The 25036-nt window shown below is 37.3% G+C and overlaps 1 protein-coding gene across 3 annotated transcripts; it reads left to right on the forward strand.

The window, feature by feature from the left end:
* Positions 1-1939: 1939 nt before the first annotated feature.
* LOC130084374 (NACHT, LRR and PYD domains-containing protein 3-like) lies at positions 1940-24052 on the forward strand. 3 transcript variants are annotated; one of them, XM_056249769.1, is made up of 15 exons: positions 1940-1995; positions 2384-2475; positions 3597-3704; positions 6902-7009; positions 7140-7194; positions 8071-8302; positions 8549-10289; positions 11080-11253; positions 11605-11778; positions 16365-16538; positions 16831-17004; positions 19639-19812; positions 22099-22272; positions 23118-23291; positions 23529-24052. In XM_056249769.1, exons 2-15 carry the CDS (start codon positions 2423-2425, stop codon positions 23539-23541), a joined length of 3528 nt encoding a protein of 1175 aa, XP_056105744.1. In that variant the 5' UTR covers positions 1940-1995; positions 2384-2422; the 3' UTR covers positions 23542-24052. The 3 variants fall into 3 exon arrangements, with proteins under 3 accessions (XP_056105744.1, XP_056105745.1, XP_056105746.1); XM_056249770.1 differs by having other exon boundaries at positions 11620-11778; XM_056249771.1 differs by lacking the exon at positions 22099-22272.
* Positions 24053-25036: the final 984 nt, after the last annotated feature.

Here is a 25036-nt window from a genome sequence, read left to right on the forward strand (position 1 = left end):
ATAATCCTTTAGGTGAGTGTAAATTACCACAATATTGCCAGTCACTTTGTCCATCTCTGCTCCACCAACTAAAATAAAGGGCAAATTAAGCCAAAACAGAATCAACCTTTACGCATCCTTGCAAGTCATATAGTGCTGGTAAGGATTGCATACAACTTCATGTCTTAAATGGGCGAACTAACCCTTTAAGTGGAATTATGGATCTTGTCGTCAAGCTGATGGATCTTTTATGGATGAGTGAATACAGTGATGTTTTTAACATGACTGTGGTGTGAAGCAGGGCGCGATTGCTAATGAGAGACGTATACCAGCGCCACACGCGAAGCGCGGATATAAAGGAATAAGGACATTTCATTCTACCGAACTACCCGCAAGTGCTGAATTGATAAGTTACTCACAGGTCAGTTTATTAGTCGAATTAAACTTGAGGTAACACAGCGCTGTTTCACTTGCTCTAACAGTTACACTATCACACTAAACGGCATTTGAGTGTGTTGATTGTTGTTAGTTAGGTTGTTAGTTGGCTATATGAGACTAGCAGTAAGCTAGATCAACATTAGAATAACATACAGATCATATTCTAACATTTCATCATATTGAACTAAATAACATTGATTAGTTGTATGTACATTTGCTCACCTGTCTAATAAACTACATGGAACACTTGCGTCTCTGTCAAGTCGAAGTTAGTCGCGAACATGGAGCTCTCGGCATCTCGAAAGATGTTGATCTTCGTTTTTTTTGTCTCAAAGTCTGCTTGCCATGGTCCATAATGTTTGAACAAAAACGTTTTCTCAGTTAGGAGGTAAACATTTCCTTTTAATGTGCAATTATTCTATTAGCTTCCTATAAAACTCCAGTTATCATCAGCAAATGCTTCTGGCTTGGGGACAAACATAATTTCTCGCCACACAATTTTTGTTCTTTGGAATAACTGTAATATTCTACATAAGAGGAAATCCTTGTTTCTTTGAAACCTTGTTCAGTATTAATGACAAGAATCTAATCAAAGTAGGATTTTGTATTAAGCTCCTTTTATTTATTGTAAAGTTTTATCATAAATGTAAATATACAAAGAGTAAACCCCTGCTTTGACAACTTCAAACAAGAAGTCGTGACTCGTGAAGCTCTGTCAATTCGAAGTTTGTCGCGGACGTGGAGCTCTCGGCATCTCGAAAACGCCACGCTGATATTGATCTTCGTTTTAGTTCTTTCCTTTTGTCCCAAAGTCTGCTTGCCATGGTCCATAATGTTTGAACCAAACAACAACAGCATGTCGCTAGATGTTACGCACTATGCAGTTGTCCACGTCTGTTGCCATGGTTACTAAGGCAATAACACGGATATTACGTCATTGACAGGCGCCAAGTGAACAGGGACAGGCACTTTTTATTTTTACATGTGTGAATTTGAGAATATTTTTATTTATTTTTTTAAACTTTGCAGTATGTTTTCGTTAACTAAGAGCTATGTTACACACTACATGAAATGTCATTTTCAAAATTCCATAATAGGGACACTTTAATATATCCATCTAGATCCAGATCCTTTCCTAAGCCTTATGTGTAATATGTGCAAGGTATCGGACTGTAAAAACAGTAGACTAAAAGTCTGATTAAACATCTGATCAGTTTGGAGAATTTAATATTCAAATCCAATTTGGCTAAACAAGTTAAGCAATTTCATTTTTGAATGGATAAAAAATCTCAGACACCACTTGTTTGTTTCCAGTATCCTTATCCTTGATGACTATTTCAACTGTTTTCTTTTACAAAGAACTACTGCTGTCCACATGGAAATGTATAACTATTCCAAAACAGTATTATCTGGACCTCCGCTGGGAAGGAAATACAGAGACTGGACCTCTTGGAAATTTAATTCAACACCCCTGGCCTACAGACTCCTCCTTCATAGGTGTAAGTAAAACTGTAAAACAAAAGAATCAAGGAAGCACTTGGTAAGAAGAGGGGAATTACACAAGGAAAGACAAATACAGTGAGTATCACAGCTTGTGCTTTACACATTGACACAATAAACTAAAACAAAATCATGGAGAATTAAGGGTTGTTTGTAACACGTTTGTAAGTCTTATTATAGTATGTAATATATACTACTGTAATGTAATATTCATGTGAATGAGGAACTGGATGTCAGCAAGTTTCAACAGGTAAGTACTGAGCAAATAACAACACTTGAAAAATGAAAACAAAAACAAATGGTAAACCTCACAAGAGAACATTAACATTCAAAACTAACAGCTACATCGCAAATCCCTTTGGATTGATCAGCACAGTAACTGCAGGCAGAACATACAGCCACTATAACAAATACAGAGACTTTTGATGTTTTGATGTATCTGAATTGCTAATATGTGTGTGCTTAGTTTATTTTCAGATATATAATCAACATTTTAAATGGTGCCATGGCTTCCAGAAAGAGTCTCTCTGGAGAAACTGGTGCGAAGACAAATGAATGGTGAGTCAGAGTCAATGGTTAGGTCCATTTCACTGTGCAGTGGCCAATTTCAGCATTTGATATTTATTTGTAATTTAGTTATTTGAAACAGATTAATAATAATAAAAAAAACAATGACGAATTGCTGTTTAGTTTTAGTCAAAGGGAATCTCCTAAACTCTGCCGTGTGTCCATAAAGAGCCATCAGTTAATGGATGACCCAATAAACATCAGTTCAGGAAACACTTCTGCTCATGTGAGGTAGGGAGAGTCTCATGAGTCATCTACTGCTGGAGGAACAGGTCCGACTGCCACAAGAATTCCAGAATCTTGCTTTCCTCTTGCTTAAAATGCATTTCCTTGCTTAAAATTCAGTTCCTCAAGCATGTTGGTTTTGAAACTTTGTGACTTCATGACAAAATTTGAAGGCACCCCATGTGCAAATATTTCTTAAATATACCAGCTTATTTATTTTTTACAGGAGTGGCAATATACCGTATTAAATTAATTAAAAGATCCATAATTAATTTAAATAATAAAGGGTTCACACTTTTTGACCAATGAATTAACAGCACATTTTCAGTTTTTGAATTTCAGACAATTCGATTTCTACTCCCTAAAATATTTTAGAGCCTAACATAACTAGAAAAATATAGATGCATCAGACACCCTAATGCAAAAGTGAACAATTGTAACTTTTGAAAAAAAAATTCAATATCTTCGATAAATCAGACACACGATCTAGTCCAAAAGTAGATTCCGCTTGATTCTTGTAATCCGATTTTTTATTTAAAAAGTGTCTTTGGTCAAAGTGTTCATTTACTACTAATAGTTTGTTGGGGGGATCTTCCCCAAAAGTGTGAACATTGAATCATCTTGATCCTTTGGCACCATTAAAACATTAAGGGCCGTCCACTCAGATCCTGAAAAAAAACCGTTGTAACCCGTCAACCCTCATATAGCATACTTGGTTACCTGTACAGTATATTAATTATTTATAAATTAATTCTTAGCTGTAAATGAGGATGATAAGAAATCCACCACTTCCTCATCACAATGAAAGTCAGGGGGGTTCACTGTTGTATCATTGCTTGGTCAAAACATGTTGAAACCTTCTTCCATTCATTGTTGTTGTTTTTCAGTCTTATTCAAAGTGAATCTACGAAACCCCGGGGTGAGACCTTGAAGAGTGTGCAGTCAATGGATGAACTATTCGACTTCAGTTCAGGCGACTCTTCTGCTGATGTGAGGTGAGGACAGACTCATGGTTTACAGCTGGAGGAGTCTGAACATTAATGTGAAGATTTAAGATGACAAATACTCAATGTGTGAATTACATGCCTGATTAAATGTTTACAAGAAATCTTCCCACAACCACAGTATGAATCAGGAGGAATCAAAGTCTTCCACAAGAAGGCAATTGGACTTTTTTTTAATTTAAAAATTGTATTTGGTCAAAGTGTTCATTTACTACAATTAGTATGACATTTTATGTTTTTTGGGGGGATCTTCCCCAACAGTGTGAACATTGAATCATCTTGATCCCTTGGCACCATTAAAACATCGAGGGCCGTCCACTCAGATCCTGAAAAAAAAGGTTTTAGCCGGTGTGGGACCATGGCTGACGCGTTACATGGGAAAAGGTCACAGTCATAACTACATACCTGCCAACTTTTGAGTTTTGCTCGGCGTGAGATTTGTTGACGGGGGGGGGGTCTCTCGCTCGCTCTACGCGGGGGGGTCTCTCGCTCGCTCTACGCGGGAGGTCTCTCTCTCGGGAGCTCGCGCAAGGTCTCTCGCTCGCTCTACGCGGTTTGGAGCACAATCTCTGTCTCGCATGCACGCTCGCTCTAGATAACGGGAGATTTTTAACGAATTTGCGGTATAACTAGTCGATCACGAGTGGCTCAACAGGTAGATATATAGATAAACTCATCTTCCAGGCATTTGACCGCCCGGGTTGACACTTCAGCGTGAGAAATCGGGAGTGTGGCGTGTGAGCGTGTGAAACCAATCAAATGCGGGTGTCTCACGGCCAATGCGTGAGAGTTGGCAGCTATGTAACTAGGGCTGCAACAACTAATCGATAATAATCGATTATGAAAATCGTTGTCAACGAATGTCATTATCGATTAGTTGGTCTGCTTACGTCACGGGGAGCGTTTACTGGTGATTGGTTGAAACGGGCCAATCAGGATGCTCTCTGTCTTACACGCGCTTCATGAGGCACACACGCACACACACGCACGCAAGGTCTCTCTCCCTCCGTTGCTCTGCCCCGCGCTCGCGCTACACGGTTTGGAGCACAGTCTCTTCTGTCTCGCATGCGCGCTCAAATCCCGGGAGTTTGAACTAATTTGCGAGCATCAGGGAGCATATCAATATGCGGGTGACTTCCAGAACTTCCGGGAGACTTGGGATGTCTGTATTTTGCGTCTCGAGCATCAGGTTGTGCAATCAGTTTGCTCGCAACATAAGTGATGGATTAAAATAGTGCTACCGCAGAAATATTAAATTAAAACGGTCTTTACAAAGCGAAGCACTAAATATAAAGGCAGTTAATAACAGCAACAGTAAAATATTGTTTTTTAGTCACTGTAGCCTACTCAGTGGTTTTCAGCGAATGTTTGTGCACTAATGCATCATTTTGCAATGCGTCTTTTTAATCAAGCCTGTTAGCTTGCTGCGTACCTCCATTCCGCTCTCTTTATATAGCATTTGTCTACTATTAAGTTTTAATTGTTTTTCAAACGCGATCTACTGCGGCTCTATGTTCACACGCTTGTTTTCAGTCTTTCTATATTTATTTTTTACAAATTATCCTTATAATTCAATTATTTTTAAATAAAAATTAAATGAATTATATATTTTAGATGTTTTTAGTATATATCTTCACATCTGAACAACATGTCTGTAAATTTGTTTTAACAAAAATTGTGTTAAAACAATATGTTGGATATAAATGTTTTTTTTTTTTACATTAATCATGGTTGTCAACTTGCCATCAGCAATTATCATTAAAAACAATGCAAATATTGATATTTGTAAAACTCAATGTGTGGCTTTTGCACTTTTTAAAGTACACTTTTACACATAAATACCCTAATTTAGGGTTTTAGGTAACACTTTATTTTACGGTGTCCTTGTTACATTTGTTACATGTACTTACTGTAGTAATAACAGTAAATTATGCATAATTACATGCAACTAACCCTCAACCAAATCCTACCCTATTCCTATAGTAAGTACATGTAGTTACTTAATATTACTCTGTACTTAAATATATAATTACACTGTAACAAGGACACCTTAAAATAAAGTGTAACCGGGTTTTATTTAGTCATAATAAACAAAAAAATCGAATTGAAAATTGTATCCGATTAATCGATTAATCGAAAAAATAATCGTCCGATTAATCGATTATCAAAATAATCGTTAGTTGCAGCCCTAGTCATAACCATGTCAAAGAAACAGGGAATTGGGATGCTACGCACTGGAGTGGACCCTTCAATACCATACAGAATCATCATGCACCCCTTCAGAAAGACAAATGTTTAGCACCTGGCACCTTTAGCACCCAGAACTAGATTGACCTGTATCTCCATAACGATTAAATTAATCAATAGTCTTTTGATACATTTTTATCTGGAATATCTCGAGAATGTGCATACCCAGTTTTATGCGAATCAGACAGACAGCAAATTTCATGTAGTGCTTGATTCAAGATTTCAAGGGAAGAAGTTTGATGGCAAGGATTTTAATTCGAGCATGCATATGCAGAGTTACAGTATTAGCAACAATGCAAATTTCCTTTTTACACAGAAGGAATGGGCATGATAATGTTATTGTCATGATCAAATTATGTGATGTATGTTTTGGGGTATGATTTCAAATTCAAAATGCATACGTGACGAGTTGGGAGTGAGATTGTGTTGATTATAGTGGAATTACAGCAAAGTTCAAAAAGGTATTATTCAAACTGTTTTACCTCTTTGACTTGGGTCTCAAATCATGAGTTTTCAAATAATAGCATATACAGTCCCAGTCACAGGACTGGCCAGTTATGCAATGGATACATTGATTGCATACATGATCTTGAAATAATATATAATTATAAATGCATAGTCTATGGGAGCCAGATTAAATGCATAATAAGGGTTATTGCAATTTTGATGCGTGCCAGACACCAACCCCCAGTATATAGCATACTGGTTACTTGTACCATATATTAATTATTAGGAAATTAATTATTAGCTGTAAATGAGGATGATAAGAAATCCACCACTTCATGTCATCACAATGAAAGTCAGGGGGGTTCACTGTTGTATCATTGCTTGGTCAAAACATGTTGAAACCTTCTTCAAAATATCTTCCTCCGAGTTCTTCACAAGAAATAAATAATGAAAAATTTAAACAGCATTAGGAATTAATTGTTTTTTTTTTTCAGTCTTATTCAAAGTGAATCTACGAAACCCCGGGGTGAGACCTTGAAGAGTGTGCAGTCAATGGATGTACCATACGGCTTCAGTTCAGGCGACTCTTCTGCTGATGTGAGGTGAGGACAGACTCATGGTTTACAGCTGGAGGAGTCTGAACATTAATGTGAAGATTTAAGATGACAAATACTCAATTTGTGAATTACATGCCTGATTAAATATTTACAAGAAATCTACCCACAACCACAGTATGAATCAGGAGGAATCAAAGTCTTCCACAGGAAGGCGGTTGGACTCTTTTAAGGTATGTGTTTTACCATATTTTCCAACTAAAAATGACATCCCTTCCGAGACACGACTATGGGTGGTATTTCATATCATTGGTTTTTAAGGTTAATATCTTCATTTTATGAATTAATCCAAATTAATCCAAAGTGGGCCTTTTTGGTACAATTAGTGTTATTTAAGTTAGTTAGTTTGTTAGTTTGGGGGCTGCATGCTTACAAGTGGTTTGGCATTGCAAGGACAATCAGCTGTCCTTCCTGTCTCCCTGTAGCACTGTCTTAGGCATCTTACATTACAGACATCACAGTTTATTGCTCTGTCCACATCTGCAGTACTCCTGCCTCCTGCAGCAGGACTATGGCCTGTTCATACAGGTGATATGGGACACTAGGCATCTTTTTCCTGGTGTTTTTTAGAGTCAGTAGAAATGCCTCTTTAGTGCTCTTAGTTATTGGAACTGTGATCCACCACTTGTCTCCTGATAGGGATGGTTTCCGGACAGAGAATAAGCCTAGTCCTAGACTCAAATGGCGTTTTAAAACAGAACAAAATAACTGCTTTCTCTGTCATTGTTTAAAATAGTCCTAGACTAATACACTTTTTTTGTTGTTAAATTATGTTTTTTTTTGTGTGTTTTTTGTTGAAACAAACTAGTTTAATATTTCTAATTTGTAGTGCTGAAAAATAGATGATCTAATTAGGAACACAAGTTATAGTAAATTTATTGTAATTCCCCTGCAAAAGACAAATTTCCTTTTTTTCCAACCCAATTTTTTAAGAAAACAAAATTAGGCACACAGTGTATTTTTGTATCTGTGTAGACATACTAGATATCAGGTGACATCAAGGAAAAATGCCTAATTTGTGAAAATCATCATCTCGTTCATGAAAAAAGCTGAAGAGGTCCACAAGACTGCTAAGCCCAGATAACCCAGAATTCTCTGAAAGAAAGGAGGAGGAGGATGAGGAGGAGGAGGATGAAGGTCAGAGATCTGATAACCCAGAATTCTCTGAAAGAAAGGAAGTGGATGATGAAGAGCAGAGCAGAGTCAGACAGGGGCTTCGGAAGACACTGCAGGTCCCGACGAACTGGAATCATACAGACATCACTAACACACTTCAGACCAGTAAGAGCTTTATAGGAATATAAATATTTATTCTCATGTTAAAAATCTGTATTACTGGCTTGTGTGATATACAAAAGGAGTAATCTACCAGAATGCCCAAACTGCTTTTTCCCCTAAAATGAAAGTGAATGGGGACAAGGTACATTTGTGGTTACTATTTATGTTTATTGTATCAGAAAAATAATAAATTGCAAAGTTATTTATATATGGCTTGTGAATATCCATTTTTCTTTCTCTGTTTACCAGAACATTCCCCTTTCTGTCTGGTACAACACAAATCTACAGTAAAGGAAAATTTCCATATAATTAATAATGGAATATCAAACCAAGGAAACTCAATACCTCTACATGAGATCTACACAGAGCTGTACATCACAGTGGGAGGGGGAGGAGAGGTCAATAATCAACATGAGGTGAAACTGATTGAGGCAACATCATGGACACCAGTGACACATGAAACGCCAATCAAATGCAATGACATCTTTAAAGCCTCACCTGAAAGAGACAAACCCATCAGAACTGTACTGACTAAAGGAGTTGCTGGAATTGGAAAAACAGTCTCTGTGCAGAAGTTCATTCTGGATTGGGCGGAAGAAAAAGACAATCAGGATGTTCATGTCATATTTCCCATTCCTTTCAGAGAACTCAATTTAACAAATAAAAAGAATATAAGTCTGATGAAACTTCTTCAATACTTTTTTATGGATACAAACGAACTGAGAGCAACAGACTTTAATGACCTCAAAGTCCTGTTCATATTTGATGGACTGGATGAGTGTCGACTTCCTCTAGATTTCCAGAACAATGATAGCTTGTTTGATGAAACAGAATCAGCCTCAGTTGATGTGCTGCTGACCAACCTCATCAAGGGCAATCTGCTTCCTTCTGCTCTCCTCTGGATCACCTCTCGACCAGCAGCAGCCGGTCAGATCCCCCCTGAGTGTGTCGACCAGGTCACAGAGGTACGAGGTTTCAATGACCCTCAGAAGGACGAGTATTTCAGCAAGAGAATAGGTGATCAGAATCTGGCCAATAGAATCATCACACACATCAAATCATCAAGGAGCCTCCACATCATGTGTCACATCCCAGTGTTCTGCTGGATCTCAGCCTCTGTTCTAGAGAAGATGTTGAGTGAAAAAGAGAGTGCAGAGATCCCAAAGACTCTCACTCAAATGTTCGCTCACTTCCTGATCTATCTGACCAAACTGAAGACCCAGAAGTATGATGGGAAATATAAAGTAGATCTTCAGCAGGCCAAGAGGACCATCTTCTCACTGGGAAAACTAGCTTTTCAACAGTTGCAAAAGGGGAACCTGATCTTTTATGAGGAAGATCTGAAAGAGTTTGGTATTGATGTCAGAGAAGCATCAGTGTACTCAGGAGTCTGTACCCAGATCTTCAGAGAGGAGTTAGGACTGTACCTGGGGAAGGTGTACAGCTTTGTTCATCTGAGCGTTCAGGAGTTCATTGCTGCTTTATTCACGTTTCTTTCAGAAAAAGAAACAAAAAGTAGCATGACAGATTTACTGAAAAGGGAAGTAGACAAGGCTTTACAGAGTGAAAATGGACACTGGGACCTTTACCTCCGCTTCCTTCTGGGTCTCTCACTGGAATCCAATCAGACTATCTTACGAGACATCCTGACACAGACAGAAAGCAGATCTGACAGCAAACAGGAAATAGTAGAGTACATTAAGATGAAGATCAAGGATAATCCCTCCCCCGAGAAGTCCATCAATCTGTTCCACTGTTTGAATGAACTGGATGATCATTCACTAGTTCAGGAAGTTCAAAATTTTTTGAGCAGGATGGACGTCATTCATTTCCCTAAAATCAGTCTTTCTCCTGCTCAGTGGTCAGCTCTGGTTTTTGTGTTGCTGAACTCAAAAGAGGAGCTTGATGAGTTTCAACTGAGTAAATATAAACCATCTGAAGAAGGTCTTTTGATGCTGCTGCCAGTCATCAAAGTTTCTAGAAAATCTGAGTGAGCATTTTTCTAATCAAAACATCATACATCATAGTTTATTTATTGCTTTAATCCTCTGAAAATGTTGCATTGGGAAATATACCACATTGCAATATATACAGTACTGTGCAAAAGTCTTAGGCATGTTAGTATTTTCACCGAAAAAATGGTTTTAAGCCAGTTATTTATATATTTTGCAGTAGTGTGCCAGTAGGAAATATCAGTATACATATCCAAACAATCCATTTGCCATTAATTGTAATAATCGAGTGAGGTTTTTGAATGAGTCTGACAACAGCCGGTATGCTCCACATGGCTCCACACCATCATCGAAGAAACAGAAAAATACAGAAAAAAAATAAATCCAGAAGAACTGTGGCAACATCTCTAAGAAACTTGAAGAAACCTACCTTAGAAACCTAAACTTGAAGAAACTATGAGCAAGTGTACCTAGGACAAAGGCTGCTTGAGTGTACCTAGGGCAAAGGGTGTTCTCACCAAATATTGATTTGATTTAGTTAATATAAGTTATTTGATAAATAAAACCCATTTATGACATTATTTTTGAAAGCATCCTCATTTTATAGCATTTTTACAGAAGAGCATAACATTTTCACTGTACTGTAGCTTTACAGGAAGGTTTCTTCATATAAAAATTGTTTTAACTTATTTGAAAGCAAATACATAACATTTTTTATATGTATTGAGTTTTGTCGAAAGGCTGAAAAATAATGAGATACTGTATCTTTTGAACATAAGTAATTCGGTGTCTGTAGTTACATGGTTATGTTGATCACTTCTCTTAAAGTCTACAGAGATGTAATCTGACAAAGAAGAGCTGTTCAACACTGGCCTCAGTTCTCAGCTCAAACTCTTCAAGTCTGAGAGAGCTGAACCTGAATTACAACAACCTGCAAGATTCAGGACTGAAGCTACTCTCTGATGGACTGAAGAATCCTCAATGTAAACTGCAGACTCTAAAGTAAGACGTTACTCAATTTTTTTTTAATGTAATATGAAACACACCTGCCTGTAAACACTCTAACATCACTAAAGACTGCAGAATAGTAATCCTTTAGGTATAGGATTGGGCACCTCTGCTCTACACCTTCTCTTTTTGTGAATATATAGCTTACATATTTGTAACAACCACTAATAGTTTATTTGTTTTTAATGTCAATACATCAGTCAAACACTTACAATTCACATAATTTATTCCAGCTCCTTTTGTTTGTGTTGATCTCTTCGAAGTATTTTACTACGTGTGCAGACTACCTTTGAGAATTGTTCAGAAGTTCAGCTGAATTGCTGTTAATATATATATTCTCTACAGGCTGTCTAACTGCAGTATTGGAGAAGAAGGTTGTGTTGCTCTGATTACAGCTCTGAGATCAAATCCCTCACAACTGAGAGAACTGGATCTGAGCTGGAATAAACCAAGGGACTCAGGAGGGAAGTTACTCTCTGATCTATTGAAGGACCCACAGTGTAAACTGGAGAAGTTATTGTGAGTGCTGCTGTATTGACAGATTTTTGAATGACAGATAAGTTATTATTATTTATTTTTTTGCTTCTTACAAACTAATTTTCTGTAACAATAGGGTCTAAAAGTCTGAGACCGTAATAAAATGGCATGTTATATGTCTCTAACCCTGTACAGGGACAACATTAAAAAACAATGAATAGAAAAACATGGTTAAGATTGTGTGTGAGAGAGTGTGGACCAAGATAGCCCAGTGTTTGTCCTCAACACAAATAAGTGGCTGCAATGGCAAATAATCTTTGATAAGAAACTTTATGCACTGGTGTAATTTTTATGCAAACTTACTCCTCAATGTTTATAATTTTTAGCAGCATAAGATAATGTAAATTCAATGTCAACATGAAATGCAAACTTAGCAGTAGTAATGTTATTAACATAATTATCAGGTTTTGTTCATGCAGCTGAAGTGCAGCTGTCTACAATTAAAAACAGTTCAGTATTTGCTTCAGAAGAAATTTCTAGAGCAACCAAAACTAGGAATGATTACTAAAGAACAACCAGTACGGCAAAGTTGCCAGTTCAAACTGGTTTTATACAGTTTGTATCAAACCAGTAGTTTAAGAGTGGTGTTTTTGGTATGGTATGTTTCAGTACTTGCTATATTCAGGGGAAAAAGTAATGTAATGTACTACCAAAAGAAAGAATAGGAAATAACAATTTGTGTTGGCTTTTAAGTTCCACCGAGGTCACACCTTTGAGTTTTGGCTTGATCAATGAGAAAGGTGCAATTCTCAAGCGGGAAAGTTCCTTTGTTTGAAAAGCTGACTCATTTGTATGGTTTGAGTAAGCTAGCAGTTTGTGTCCATTTATACTCTGAAAAATACAAAAAACACACACTACACAGGGTTCCAGACTGTGACCAAATTGGTCGCATATGCGACCATTTTTTGAGAATGTGCGAGTTAAAATGTTATGTGGTCGCATTTGTGCGAGTGGACGCTTGAGCAACAGAACGCCGTTGTATCAGCTGCTGCAGTCCGTAACTTATTAGGGATGGGACGATACACTTAAACTCACGATACGATGCACCTCGATATGCCAGGGTCACGATACGATACGTCACGATACGATATCAAAAAAGAAAAAAAAAAAGAAAAAAATATTACTTGAGAAAATAACAACAACTTATTTATTTTTGTTTCAGCTGCACACAGGGAAACACAAGGCCTAACTGGCCAAACACAAACAAGAACACTCTTAGTGCTGCTCTAATCCTAGGTTAAGTTATCTCAGGACTGGTTCTTCTTCAAAAAAACTAACATATCAACATGTTCTGGTGTAATCAGTGGTCTTTGAGCTGACACAATGTCTCCTGCTGTGGAAAAGACACGCTCACTGGGCATTGATGTAGCATACCGTAAAACTTCAAATAATAGCCGAGTCCCAAATAGACACCTGTCTCTTTTACACGCCTGGTGTGGCTGCAGGTTTGGGTAAATAAAGGCCGGTCTCAAATAGAGGCCGGGTCTGTTTTTTAGTTTTGGGTTGTATTTAACCTTCTAAAACCCGTCAGATCGTCCGCTTTTTGGCGGCGGCCAAAGCAAATGTGTGTCCCGCCAAAGCCTATTTTGATCGGTGAGTGATGAATAGAATGACTGCTGCGCTTGACAGGGCGCATAACGAGCAGAGAGAGAGAGAGAGCGCCCGGCCGCGCACGCGCACTCTCACGTCTTCAAACAACACGAGCGCTGTCTTGCTCTCTCTCCCCGCGCATATTAATCAAAATCAATTGACACGATAGTAAAAGGTCGGAAGACCGCAGTTTCACGTGGAGCATTTGGAGATTTTTAGAGATTAGAGACTCTAGGCTTACTTAGACTCAATGAACAACATCTCAACACTAAATTATAAAGGCCGGTCTCATATAGACACCTGTCTCAAATACAAGCCGGTGCAGCTCGACGATTTGGGAAAATAAAAGCCCGGGCTATTATTTGAAGTTTTACGGTATAGATATACATTTGACTCCATAATCGGCTGTTTGGGGGCAAGGCAGTTGGTACTGATGCTAATATTTGTTAGCTCGCTGTAGACTGCAGTGTTGTTGTTGCAACATGCGCTGTCTTGACGTGATGACGTACCGCACCGTTCCCCGGGTATAAATTTTTTTTTCATTTAGTTTTACCCTGCTTGATCAGCAGATGGTGCTGCCAGCCTGCAACCATAGACTGTATGTCTGTCCCATATACATACACACACACATATAATACACTAAATTATTTATACTACGCAAATCATGCTGCAGTGCCATCTATCTTTATTTCGCGATCCATTTTTTTTCGACCTCGATGCGTTTCATCACGTTTTGTATCGCAATATTTTGTCAAACGATATTTCGTCCCATCCCTATAACTTATGTTCAAAATGAACGAGTAGGCTACATCATGAATCCATTTTCCAAACTGTGTTTTTGACTTATTCTGAATCACTACGGTACGCCTATAATAAGTGTTTATATTCGGACTATTTTATCCCGGGGTCGTCTCGGCTGCGGAGTAGCCCAGTGCCTGCGTGACTCGCCATAGACATTAACGGAGAGAAGTTCCGTCTACAATGTTCTGCCGCAAGACACGTGCAGTTTATTTATTGACGAACGTAGACATCACGCGCATTGCACACTGATGGTGAAACGCGCCAATTACGAATTCACGAATTAATGCATATACACAGAGCCCCTTACTCCTACGTCTTTTTAGCGGTTATATTTTCCTCTGTCGAGCGATTACTCTCATGATCGCTCGACAGAGGAAAAGGAAATTATTATAAAATGCAGAAGGTAAGGAGTGTGAGATTTCTGCTTTTTGTTACAACTATAAACTTTGATAACTAAAAATCTGTATCAGTTTATTATAATACTCTAATCTTTTAAAATGTAATGCATACATTTGAATGTTTAATGATTTTTAAAAGATAGAAAGATGATAATAGATAGATAGATAGATAGATAGATAGATAGATAGATAGATAGATAGATAGATAGAATATGATTCAAATGTAAATAGATAGATTGTATAATTCAAATGTAAAATGCTTAAAATTACAGATTAAAATTATTACTGTCCAAAATCCATGAAAATCCTGAAATGAAATCCTGGCAATGATAATTAATATATTACAGGTATTTCTGCTGCAACTCAGAAAGCCTTTGCTAGCCTTGGTCCATTAAAACCACTATTCATCAGCATGCATTGATTAATCCCATGGCATGTAGCAAAAAAAAAAAAAAAAGGTGCGACCAAATCATATGCTGGTGCGACCAACTGAGAAAGTTGGTAGCACCAGTGCAACCAGTGGAAAAGTTAGTCTGGAGCCCTGCTACATTCTATTAGAAGTTGATGTCCACCGAAATAGGAGAGACCCCCTTAGTTTGGGCTACATTAACTAGTAGTTATGTCATCAGGCATGCATAACACTATACAATATAAAAAGACTATATACAAACAGTAATAATACACAAAATGTACTGGGGAAATACATGTTTATTATTTATTAGACAGATTTGTCACTGAATTAGTGGAAATAATTCCATTTCTGTGGGACTACATGTCTGTTTGTTGTAGCCTTTTGTTGTACTTTTCTGTTCAGGCACTGTCTCCCAACGCAGTGCCTTTTTAAAGTGTATAAGATAAGCAAATTTGTGGTAATTCTCAGTGGGGCAACCAGACATCACAGAGTCTGCCTGGGTGTGGGGTTGTGAAGATTGACTGGAACAATGGTTTGTTTAATCTGTCTAGTCGTTACAACATATCACATATGAGTGTACCCCAGTTTGTTCTCAATACAGTGTAATGAGACTTTAGCCATTAATATGTTTATAAGCAACTAAAAAAAGCACAAATGTCAGGGCATGTCAAAACTTTTCCAGGGCCCCAAAACCCCCTCAGACCCCAGAGTGTTAAATTATGGATGCACCAAAATTTCAGCCGCCGGAAATGGCATTTTCTGTTTTTGTCCAAAAGCGAAAAAAGGCAGAAAATATGTAATGAAAATATACATGCCGCCCAAACCCCTGAGTGTTTAATACTTTAACACAGGTTTACTCTCGCGCAGCATTTTTTGTAACTTTGCGAGCGGTTCTGCTTTTGAAGATACACGACTTCAAAGCGAATCTGGCTGAGCAGGTAAGTCTGTACCGGCACCCACTTTGCTCAGTGTTCTTCTCTGTGTGTGCTCTCACTGCTCAGTTGCTCACAGCCCAAGTGAATGCTCCACTCATGTAACGTTCACACTCACTGGAAAAGCAAAGTCTGCTTTAAGAATTTTAAATAAATATTTGTACTATTTTAAAAAGTCATTTTTTTTGTTGCATTTTCAGTTTTCATTCAAGTGAATACAGAATTTTCGGTTTCTACTCAGAATTTTTATTTTGGTGAATCCCTACTTTAAATCACAGATTTAATGTTTTCTAATATGTTTGTACCCCTCTGTATCTAAAACAATAGCCTCACTGAATAGATTAGTCAGACACTTACATCTCAAGGCTTCATTTCACCTGTTGGAATTTCAATTGTATTGAGCTGTAAATTTGAGGATTCTTTTTCTCTCTACAGGCTTTGTAACTGCAGTATTGAAGAGGAAGCTTGTACTGCTCTGGCATCATCTCTGAGATCAAACCCTTCAAACCTGAGAGAACTGAATCTGAGCCATAATAAACCAGGACACTCAGCAGTGGAACTGCTCTCTTATCTACTGAGTGATCCACGCTGTAAACTGGAGAAACTGCAGTGAGTCTTAGTAGTTATTATAGTTTTGATTTGAAATTATCATGCTATCATTAGACAGATGTTATCCTTGAGAACCAATGGGCTGGATATTTATTTAAATAATAATAATCCTTATAAGCTATCTCTTGTCTAATTTCCTATATTTTTCTCTGGTTATACAAACCTATTGATAGAATAGTTGAACAACAACATCAAACAATACATAAACACATTCTGCCAATGGAAAAGTATATTTATATTACAGTGCAGTAAGAGCAGAATAAGAATGCTTCTGTCTGTATATTCTCTACAGGTTGTGTAACTGCAGTATTGGAGAAGAAGGTTGTGCTGCTTTGGCTACAGCTTTGAGATCAAACCCCTCACACCTGAGAGAACTGAATCTGAACTATAATAAACCAGGAGTGTCAGGGGTGAAGCTACTCTCTGGTCTAGTGAAGGACACACACTGTAAACTGGAGAAACTACAGTGAGTTCCACTATTTTACCATATTGTAAAACGGTTAATATGATGTATTTATAATACCTTTTTATAATACAGACATATGGGAGGAATTCCAGTTGTTTTTTATTTGCTCAGAATTTAACCAAAAAGATCACATAGACCACTGCAGTACAGGATTTGTCTTTGAAAAATGCTTAATTTTAACCCATTTTTTATGGATAAAATATAAAGGTCAATGAAAATGAAACTGAAACAATAACAGAATGTGTGTCATAATACATTGTTGGAAAGCACACAAAGATGAAGAACCAGGTTCAAACTATTTTTAATAATATCCAAAGGTATCTTCAGCAAAAGGCAGGCAAGCAAACATAACGTCACATTAACAAGACCATACAAACTAAAGGGAAAACACACAAACTTATATACAAACGATAACATGGTGCACACACCTGAACAGAATGACAAATCAAATTAGTTACTATGACAACTAAAGACTGGCTAGAACGGCTGGATCCCAAATGGCACACTCTGGCTTTGTGGACCTCCTTCGAGTTCACAGTTCACACTTGGTGACGTCAGGAAGTGCAGACCTAAGGGGTGCTGGTCTCGAGTCCTCGAAGGCACGCGAGAGTGTATTTTGGGACAGGCTTGATGACATCATGCCATCGAAAGTTAAACAGCCACGAAACTCCTCCCCTAATTTATCTGATTAGGCGTTCACAATGATTCCTGGATAGGTAACTCGTGTGGAGGGTGCGAAAGTGCGGGCTTCATGAAGTCCGCATCGGGGCCACAAAGGCGGCGCTCGCAAGCACACTTCTAAGCGCTGGAATACCGAATGGGACACCCTACGGACTCGTACACTTTGCGAGCACTCACAATTTAAGGCCACGAGGCCACGAGTCCACATGAAGTGTGCCATTTGGGATCCAACCAACAATGGAAAAAGGAAACTGAATAGAAGTAAAATAAAAATAATGTAAAAATACCTGAATATATTATATGAAACATATATTTTACTTTCACTAATTTACTTTCAACAAATGTTTACCTTGTGAAATTTGTAGTACTTCTGGGCATGTATACATTTAAAAAATAATTTAAGTCAAACCACTAAGCATTAAATTACTTTATATTGAATTGATATTTCATAATCATTGGCTGATGGCACAGGCGCCTCTTGACAGACGCTACATCACTCACTCTTAACCCTCATCCTTCCCTCGTGTTTTTGTAACATATCTTTCCCTCGCGGGTCAAAATGAACCAAAGCCCTAAAATGATACTTTTTTTGTCCAGAAAGCTTATTTTATTTTGATCATATTTTTTCACATTTTTTTAATGCTATTTCTTTGGAGTTTTTTTGTTATTTGTTATTTTATTTACCTTTAAATTACTAAGTTTGATCAATAAATAATAAATAAATAGTAATTTACGCACATTCCTCATATTTTTTCAACTTAAATTCAAAATAACTCACAATTTCATGCATAAACCTTTTAATTTAGCTCCAAATATCTTACATTGGGTGTCTTTGCCTACCTCTTGTGGAAAAATATATATAAAATGATATTTCATGACTCTTGCCACTAAATGGCCTTATAGCTCTATTTGGAGCAAATGAGGTGTTCTGCGGGGTCCTAAAGTAATTTCTCTTCAGAATGCATTTAAATACAGATGTAGACATTCTAAAATAATTTTTTGGTAAAGTTTTAGCATTTTTAGTTCGAATTTTGAACATTTTTAGGTTTGTCTTTGTGTACTGAAGCATTCCTCGCATTCCATTAATTCATATGGGGGTCAATTTGACCCGCGAGGAAAGGATTTGTTACTTTTTTAAATTTCAACCATAAAGCTCCTCGAATCTATTAATTTTTTTGTGTGTGTATTCGTGGTTCAAGTGCGACAAAAGTCTTAGGGTCTTGGACCTCTCTGTTGAACACTGCATTTTTACTGTAAACATTTTTACAAAATGATTTTCGAGTCAAAAGGACCCGAGGGAAGGATGAGGGAACGCTCCATCTGCCCCTCAGATTTTCCTCCTCAGAGGAAGCGGTTTATCTGGCCCGTGCTAGTTAAGCGATTTTTTGTTGGATATTCTCTTTTTTGTGCTTCAGCGACCGCATGTAGTGGAACTTGCTTCGTTCTCCTCTCGGTGAAGCACAAAGGATCTGCGTCATTGCCAGCCACTGTGCTCTCGCTTCATTGCAAGTGATGACCCGCACGGTAAGTGTGTGAAATACCTCGGCCTGTCACATGCACGTGAGGCTATTTATGCTTCAGATTCGGAAGATTTTGGGCACGCAGCCAGGAAGCTCAGCATGACGACGAGCCTCAGGATTCTCAGTCCTCCTAGCTCGACAAGCATTTTCTGAGTGGCCAATCTAATTCGTGCCCCATTAGTTGAGCAATATTCATTGCAAGATCTCAAGACACTGGAAGCAGCCTGTCTGACAAATGTGACGGCCTCTGACTTCACCAACCTGGCTGTTCCTTACATTATTAGTGGATGTTCACAGTATTGTCATTTTTGAGTCAATTATGTGTTTAACTTATAATCAGTTTCTCTAAAAATAATTGTAATACACATAACGTTTTTTTTTGCTGAATGCATGTGCTGAACTGAAAGATGTGACTTTCTCTTTTTCTCTATAGGCTGTCTGACTGCTTTATTACTGAGGAGTGTTTTAAAGCTCTAGTTTCAGGTTTGAGATCAAACCCCTCACATCTGAGAGAACTCAATCTCAATGGAAATGAAATAGGAGACACAGGGGTAAAGCTGTTTTCTGATCTACTACAGGATAATCACTGTAAATTGGAGAAACTACAGTGAGTGTCAGTGTAGTTATTGAAAGGCAGCGTCAAAGTGAAATGATCTTGTTGTTCTGGTTTTCTGGAATTCAGTATGAACTATTTAATGTACAGACTCCTTTCAAACATTTTTTAAAATACAGTTTCCTCCATATGCATGCTATCTATTTTTGGTTGTTTGGTTATTTAACCATCCTGTGCTCCTGGGGTTCAATCAAAACACATTTTGGCAATCAAAAAACATTGTGTCAGAACATTATGTTAGGCTGGAACAAAGGTTACTAGGTTGTTAACATACTCCTTCGAGCTAAGATGGCTATTGTATTTTTGCTTACTAAAGAGCAGCAGATCCTTCTGAAATATCTCATGGAACTTCTGCGCATACAGTGTTCATCTGTTTTTTGAAAGCACAATACACCTTTGGTGTGATCCAAGGTCCTTTGACACCCCATATTGTGCATCTGTTAAGGCTCAGCCAAGTATAAATATTCTAAGCGAAGAAATGAGCAATAGACAAAGCTTTTTTAACAAACCATGCTTTTTTTGAAATGAGAAAATTTGTCAGTTTTTTGTCCTTTCTATCAGGGCGTTCACACTCATCAGTCTGTTTAGCTCCTTCAAGCTAAGGTCTATTCTACTTCCCATCTTCTGTCAGTACCCAGTGTTTTAAGGAGTTAAACAGAATGAGCTGATCTGGTATGCAGTATAGGCCAAGTATTTGATCCAGCCCTAATTGCCCTCTAAAAATTGGTCGGATCCAGGTCCCAATCTGAGTGTTCAAAAACCTGCATCTGTTTCCCTATGTCTAACAAATGTATGGTTATATTGACCAGATGACTTGAGATGAAATCTTCTTTATAGCCCATTTTGATATGCTGGCTATTTAGCTCTCTTGATGCATGACTCATCTCTATCCAGTTTCCAAAGGAAATTCATATTAGAGAAGCTCAATGTCGACCTTTAGTTCCTGTCATAGACCCTGCTTATATCATCATTCATTGTGGATCTCATTATGAAATAAATGTTTTTCTCTAGTTCACGTTGGCCACAATTATTGGCATCCAATTATTGCAATGTCCTTTTACCAAGATAATAGCTCTGAGTCTTCTTCTACAATGCCTGGTGAGTTTGGAGAACACCTGACAAGAGATCAGAGACCATTCCCTCATACAAAATCTCTTCAGATCCTTCAGATTCCCAAGTCCATGTTGGTGCTTCTTCTCTTCAGTTCACCCCACTAATTTTCTATAGGATTTTTTGCTGAGTGACACATTTTTGTGTTGATTTTGATGTTTGTTTTGGATCATTGTCCTGATGGAAGATCCAACAACTGCCCATTATAAGATTTCTAGCAGAAGCTGTCAGGTCTTGATTTTTTATCTCTTGGTATTTGCTAGAATTCATGATACCATGTATCTGAAGAAGATGGTTAGGACATCCAGCATAAAAAATAGGCCCACAACATTAAAGATGCAGCAGTATATTTATATAGGGCAGTATAACAGTGGGCATGGGGTACTTTTTATCTGGGCTTACTGCCAAAAAGCCCCCTTTTTCAGTTTCATCTGACCATAGAACAAGGTCCCTTTTGAATTCCAGTCGTGTCTGACAACTGAATATTCTAGAGTTTGTTTTTGGATGAGTGAGGAGGATTTTTCTTCAAACCCCTCCCTAACTTGTGGTCAACTCAAACTCTCTTCACTGTGCATTAGGACAATATAGACCAGGGATCTCCAACAGGGTTGGAGCTAAAATCTGCAGGACAGCAGCTCTCCAGGAGCAGGGTTGGAGACCCCTGATGTAGATACATGTCCTCTTCCAGGCAGATTTGTAACATCTTTAGTTTATTTATTCTTAATTATCGCCCTGATGGCAGAAATGGGGATTTTCAATGCTGTATCTATTTTCTTATAGCCACTTTCTATTTTGTAAAGCTCAACAATCTTTTGCTGCACATCAGAACCATATTCTTTGGTTTTACTCATTGTGAAGAATGATTAAAGGAATTTGGCCTTTGTGTTTCTTTATATTTATACTCTTGCTGAACAGGAAGTCATCATGGCTGCTCCAAGTCACCCTTGTGTGCTAAAAAAAACTTAAATATGAATGGGAATATACTTACATAAGAATTTATAGGGGTGACAATAATTGTAGCTAACATGCATTGGAGAAAAGCAGGTTGTTCACAACTCTTGATACACAGACTGTTTTTTTCCTTTAGAATGATAACATACAAAGCACACATTCAGCTGATTCTAACACTTACATATAAATGTATTTGATTTTCTCTCCTTTCATCTGCAGGCTGAAATTGTGCAAATTTCAAGAAGAAGGTTGTGCTGCTCTGGCTTCAGCTCTGAGATCAAACCCCTCACACCTGAGAGAACTGGATATGAGCAATAATAAACTAGACGATTCAGGAATTAAGGTGCTCTCTGAGCTATTGAAGGAATGGAAATGTAAACTGGAGAAACTGCAGTGAGTACTGCGCTGGTCATCATACTATATTTGTAGTAAAAAAAAATATATATATATACTGCAGTGGCCAAAAATGATGTCTCGCCAATGAAAATTAACATCTTCATCCTTTATTCCTAATTTTAAAAACTTGTTAAAGATTTTATAGGCATATTGCTGTAACGTGTAGTCAACAGGCACAAAGACAAATGAGATTCAAAAACAAAACAGTCTATTAATTATCTGAACACATTGGAGATAACTCAAGAGAGTAACATAAACAACATTTAAATCAAACGAGAACTGACAAAGAACAACAAATAAACGGGGTTATAAATACATGGTTGGAACAAAGGAAACCAAACTAGGTGAAACTAATATGTAACAAGAGAAACAAACAATAAAATAATCAGTATCCAAGGAAACCGAAACTAAACAGAGTAGGGAAAAAGGAACTAAAGGAAATGGAACAGAACTTCAAAATAAAACACAACATGACAGAACAGAACCATAACAATTGCGTAGTTGTGCTTGGAGCCAAGTATTTTATTTGTGATAATGCAATGAAGCATGCCAAAATGTGTCGTTATAATTTTTGCCATAAGAAATTATGAACAGATACAAAAACAAGAGAGAACCAACAAAATATAAAAAATTGATTATGTTGTAGCCAGTGTATGCTTTTTCCTGTGAGCTTTTTGATTTTCTATACATTTTGTTCTAAAAATTCATTTAAAAACTGGGCTCATAAATCATTGTAGGCAGATCACACACACAAAATAGACATCTCTCAAATATACATACATTTCATATGTACAACATTGAAGGAAACATTAAGGATTGTTTGTACTTTTTATTCTCTACAGGCTGTATAACTGCAGTATTGGAGAAGAAGGTTGTGCTTCATTGGCTTCATCTCTGAGATCAAACCCCTCACACCTGAGAGAGCTTAATCTGAACAACAATAAACTGGGTGATTCAGGAGTAAAGTTGCTTTCCGATTTACTGAAGGATCCAAACTGTAAACTGGAGAAACTACAGTGAGTGATGATTTGCTCCATGAATTGTAAATGTTTAATTTCATATTGCTAGTAAAGTGTCTGTCATTCACAATAGTCAATATTCAATTAAATTAAACAGAATTATTTCAACATAACCTACAAAAAATATTTTCATCTTTGTAAATGATTCTCATAACAATTGTATATTAATGTGTCTTATTTTTTTACAGTAAAATGTTTATTAATTTCTAAGTTTTCGGTCTTATTTTTTTACAGCATCGTTTCCTAAAACAATCAACTACAAATGGCAATCCAAACAACTGATTTCTGTCATAATCAACCGGACATGCTTACTTTTCCCTACTGGACATTTCTATTTAGTTATTTAGCCATATGCTGTAATGACTTACAGCAAAGTGACTTACAAATGAGGAACCTGAAAAGAAATTGATCATAAATGTCCAAAAATATTTGCAGTTTACTATGCCAATTGAAAACATCTATACAATTTAAAGAAGACATGAAATACAGAAGCAGAGAAAAGAGTGTTTCTGATAGTGCCCAGGAGACTAAGCACTGAACTGGTAGGTGTGACTTGGAGACCTCTCCTCTCCAGGAAACCTTAAGGGTTCTCTTGCCACGAGGTAAGGATCGAACCATTCAAGTGCAATTATGCTTTTCTGATGATCGTTACCTACAGCTATTTACACATTTCTGATCACCAAGAGAGCAGCATCAAAAGAAAGGAGAGGGATCACCACCTACAGCAGATTAGTGGGGTGGGTGTTGAAAAGAGTTTCAGTTAAAGAAAGTTTAAAAACAATATAACACAAAAAAAACTGATTATAAAATGGATGTGTAAATGAACAAGACATTGGTGTCATGTCAGATTGTTGGTTTTAAATTGTTGAATTGATTTGTCCTTGTTTATCTTGTTTCTAACTGATCGTCTTGTTTTTGGTTAATTGAATGGCATGTGTTCATCCTAGTTCATGCCCTGCTGTGGATAAAATGTTTAGTTTGACCTCTGATCTTTTCATTGCAGTACTCTAATATCATTTCACATTTTATATCATCTCCATTAAAGCCCTGAAACAAAACATTAAAACAAAACTGATACTTTGTTGGTTCTGTAAACCATAACTCTTCGAAAATGTCACAAATGATGGTCAATAAAATGTTTCTTAAAGTTGAACTTTGTGTATCTTCTGTCAGTTGCAGTTGTGTCATTGTTGGGGTTGTTACTGTATGCCCTGGCTTTACACCATTTTCACTAGCAGATGTCACCGGTTTGGAGTGCTTTGAAACAGTGAATCATTTCGCAGAGCTAAAAGATTTAACAATTACATTTAGATATAATTGTAAATATGTAATTGTAAAACATATTTTTAAAAACATTTATTTGAGATTTATATTTTGGTTATGGTGTATATTTTTTTATGCTCTGCTTATTTATGTAAAACTGGCACATATAAACAGGGATTTGGGCCACATGAGATACATTACACTTTCAACAACAAGATTTCATCACATTACATGCCTACATAACTTTAAAAGCTATTTTTTTTATCTTTACAGACTCCTCCACAGGTGAAAGTAGAACTTTTAAAGCCATCACATTACATCATGACATACACTGCATACACTCACAGACAGACACAGTCCTCTAAAATTATTGCCTACTTGAGTGTGTCGAAACGCATTCTCATCCTTTGGCGTCATATAGGTGACGCCATATGACATTTCGTCGAAATCTTACGCACATGGCATCCTTTAGCGTCAAT

Source organism: Rhinichthys klamathensis, unplaced genomic scaffold, assembly GCF_029890125.1.
Source record: "Rhinichthys klamathensis goyatoka isolate OS25496 unplaced genomic scaffold, OSU_Roscu_1.1 h1tg000062l_1, whole genome shotgun sequence".
In the NCBI taxonomy this organism is placed as follows: Eukaryota; Metazoa; Chordata; class Actinopteri; order Cypriniformes; family Leuciscidae; genus Rhinichthys; species Rhinichthys klamathensis.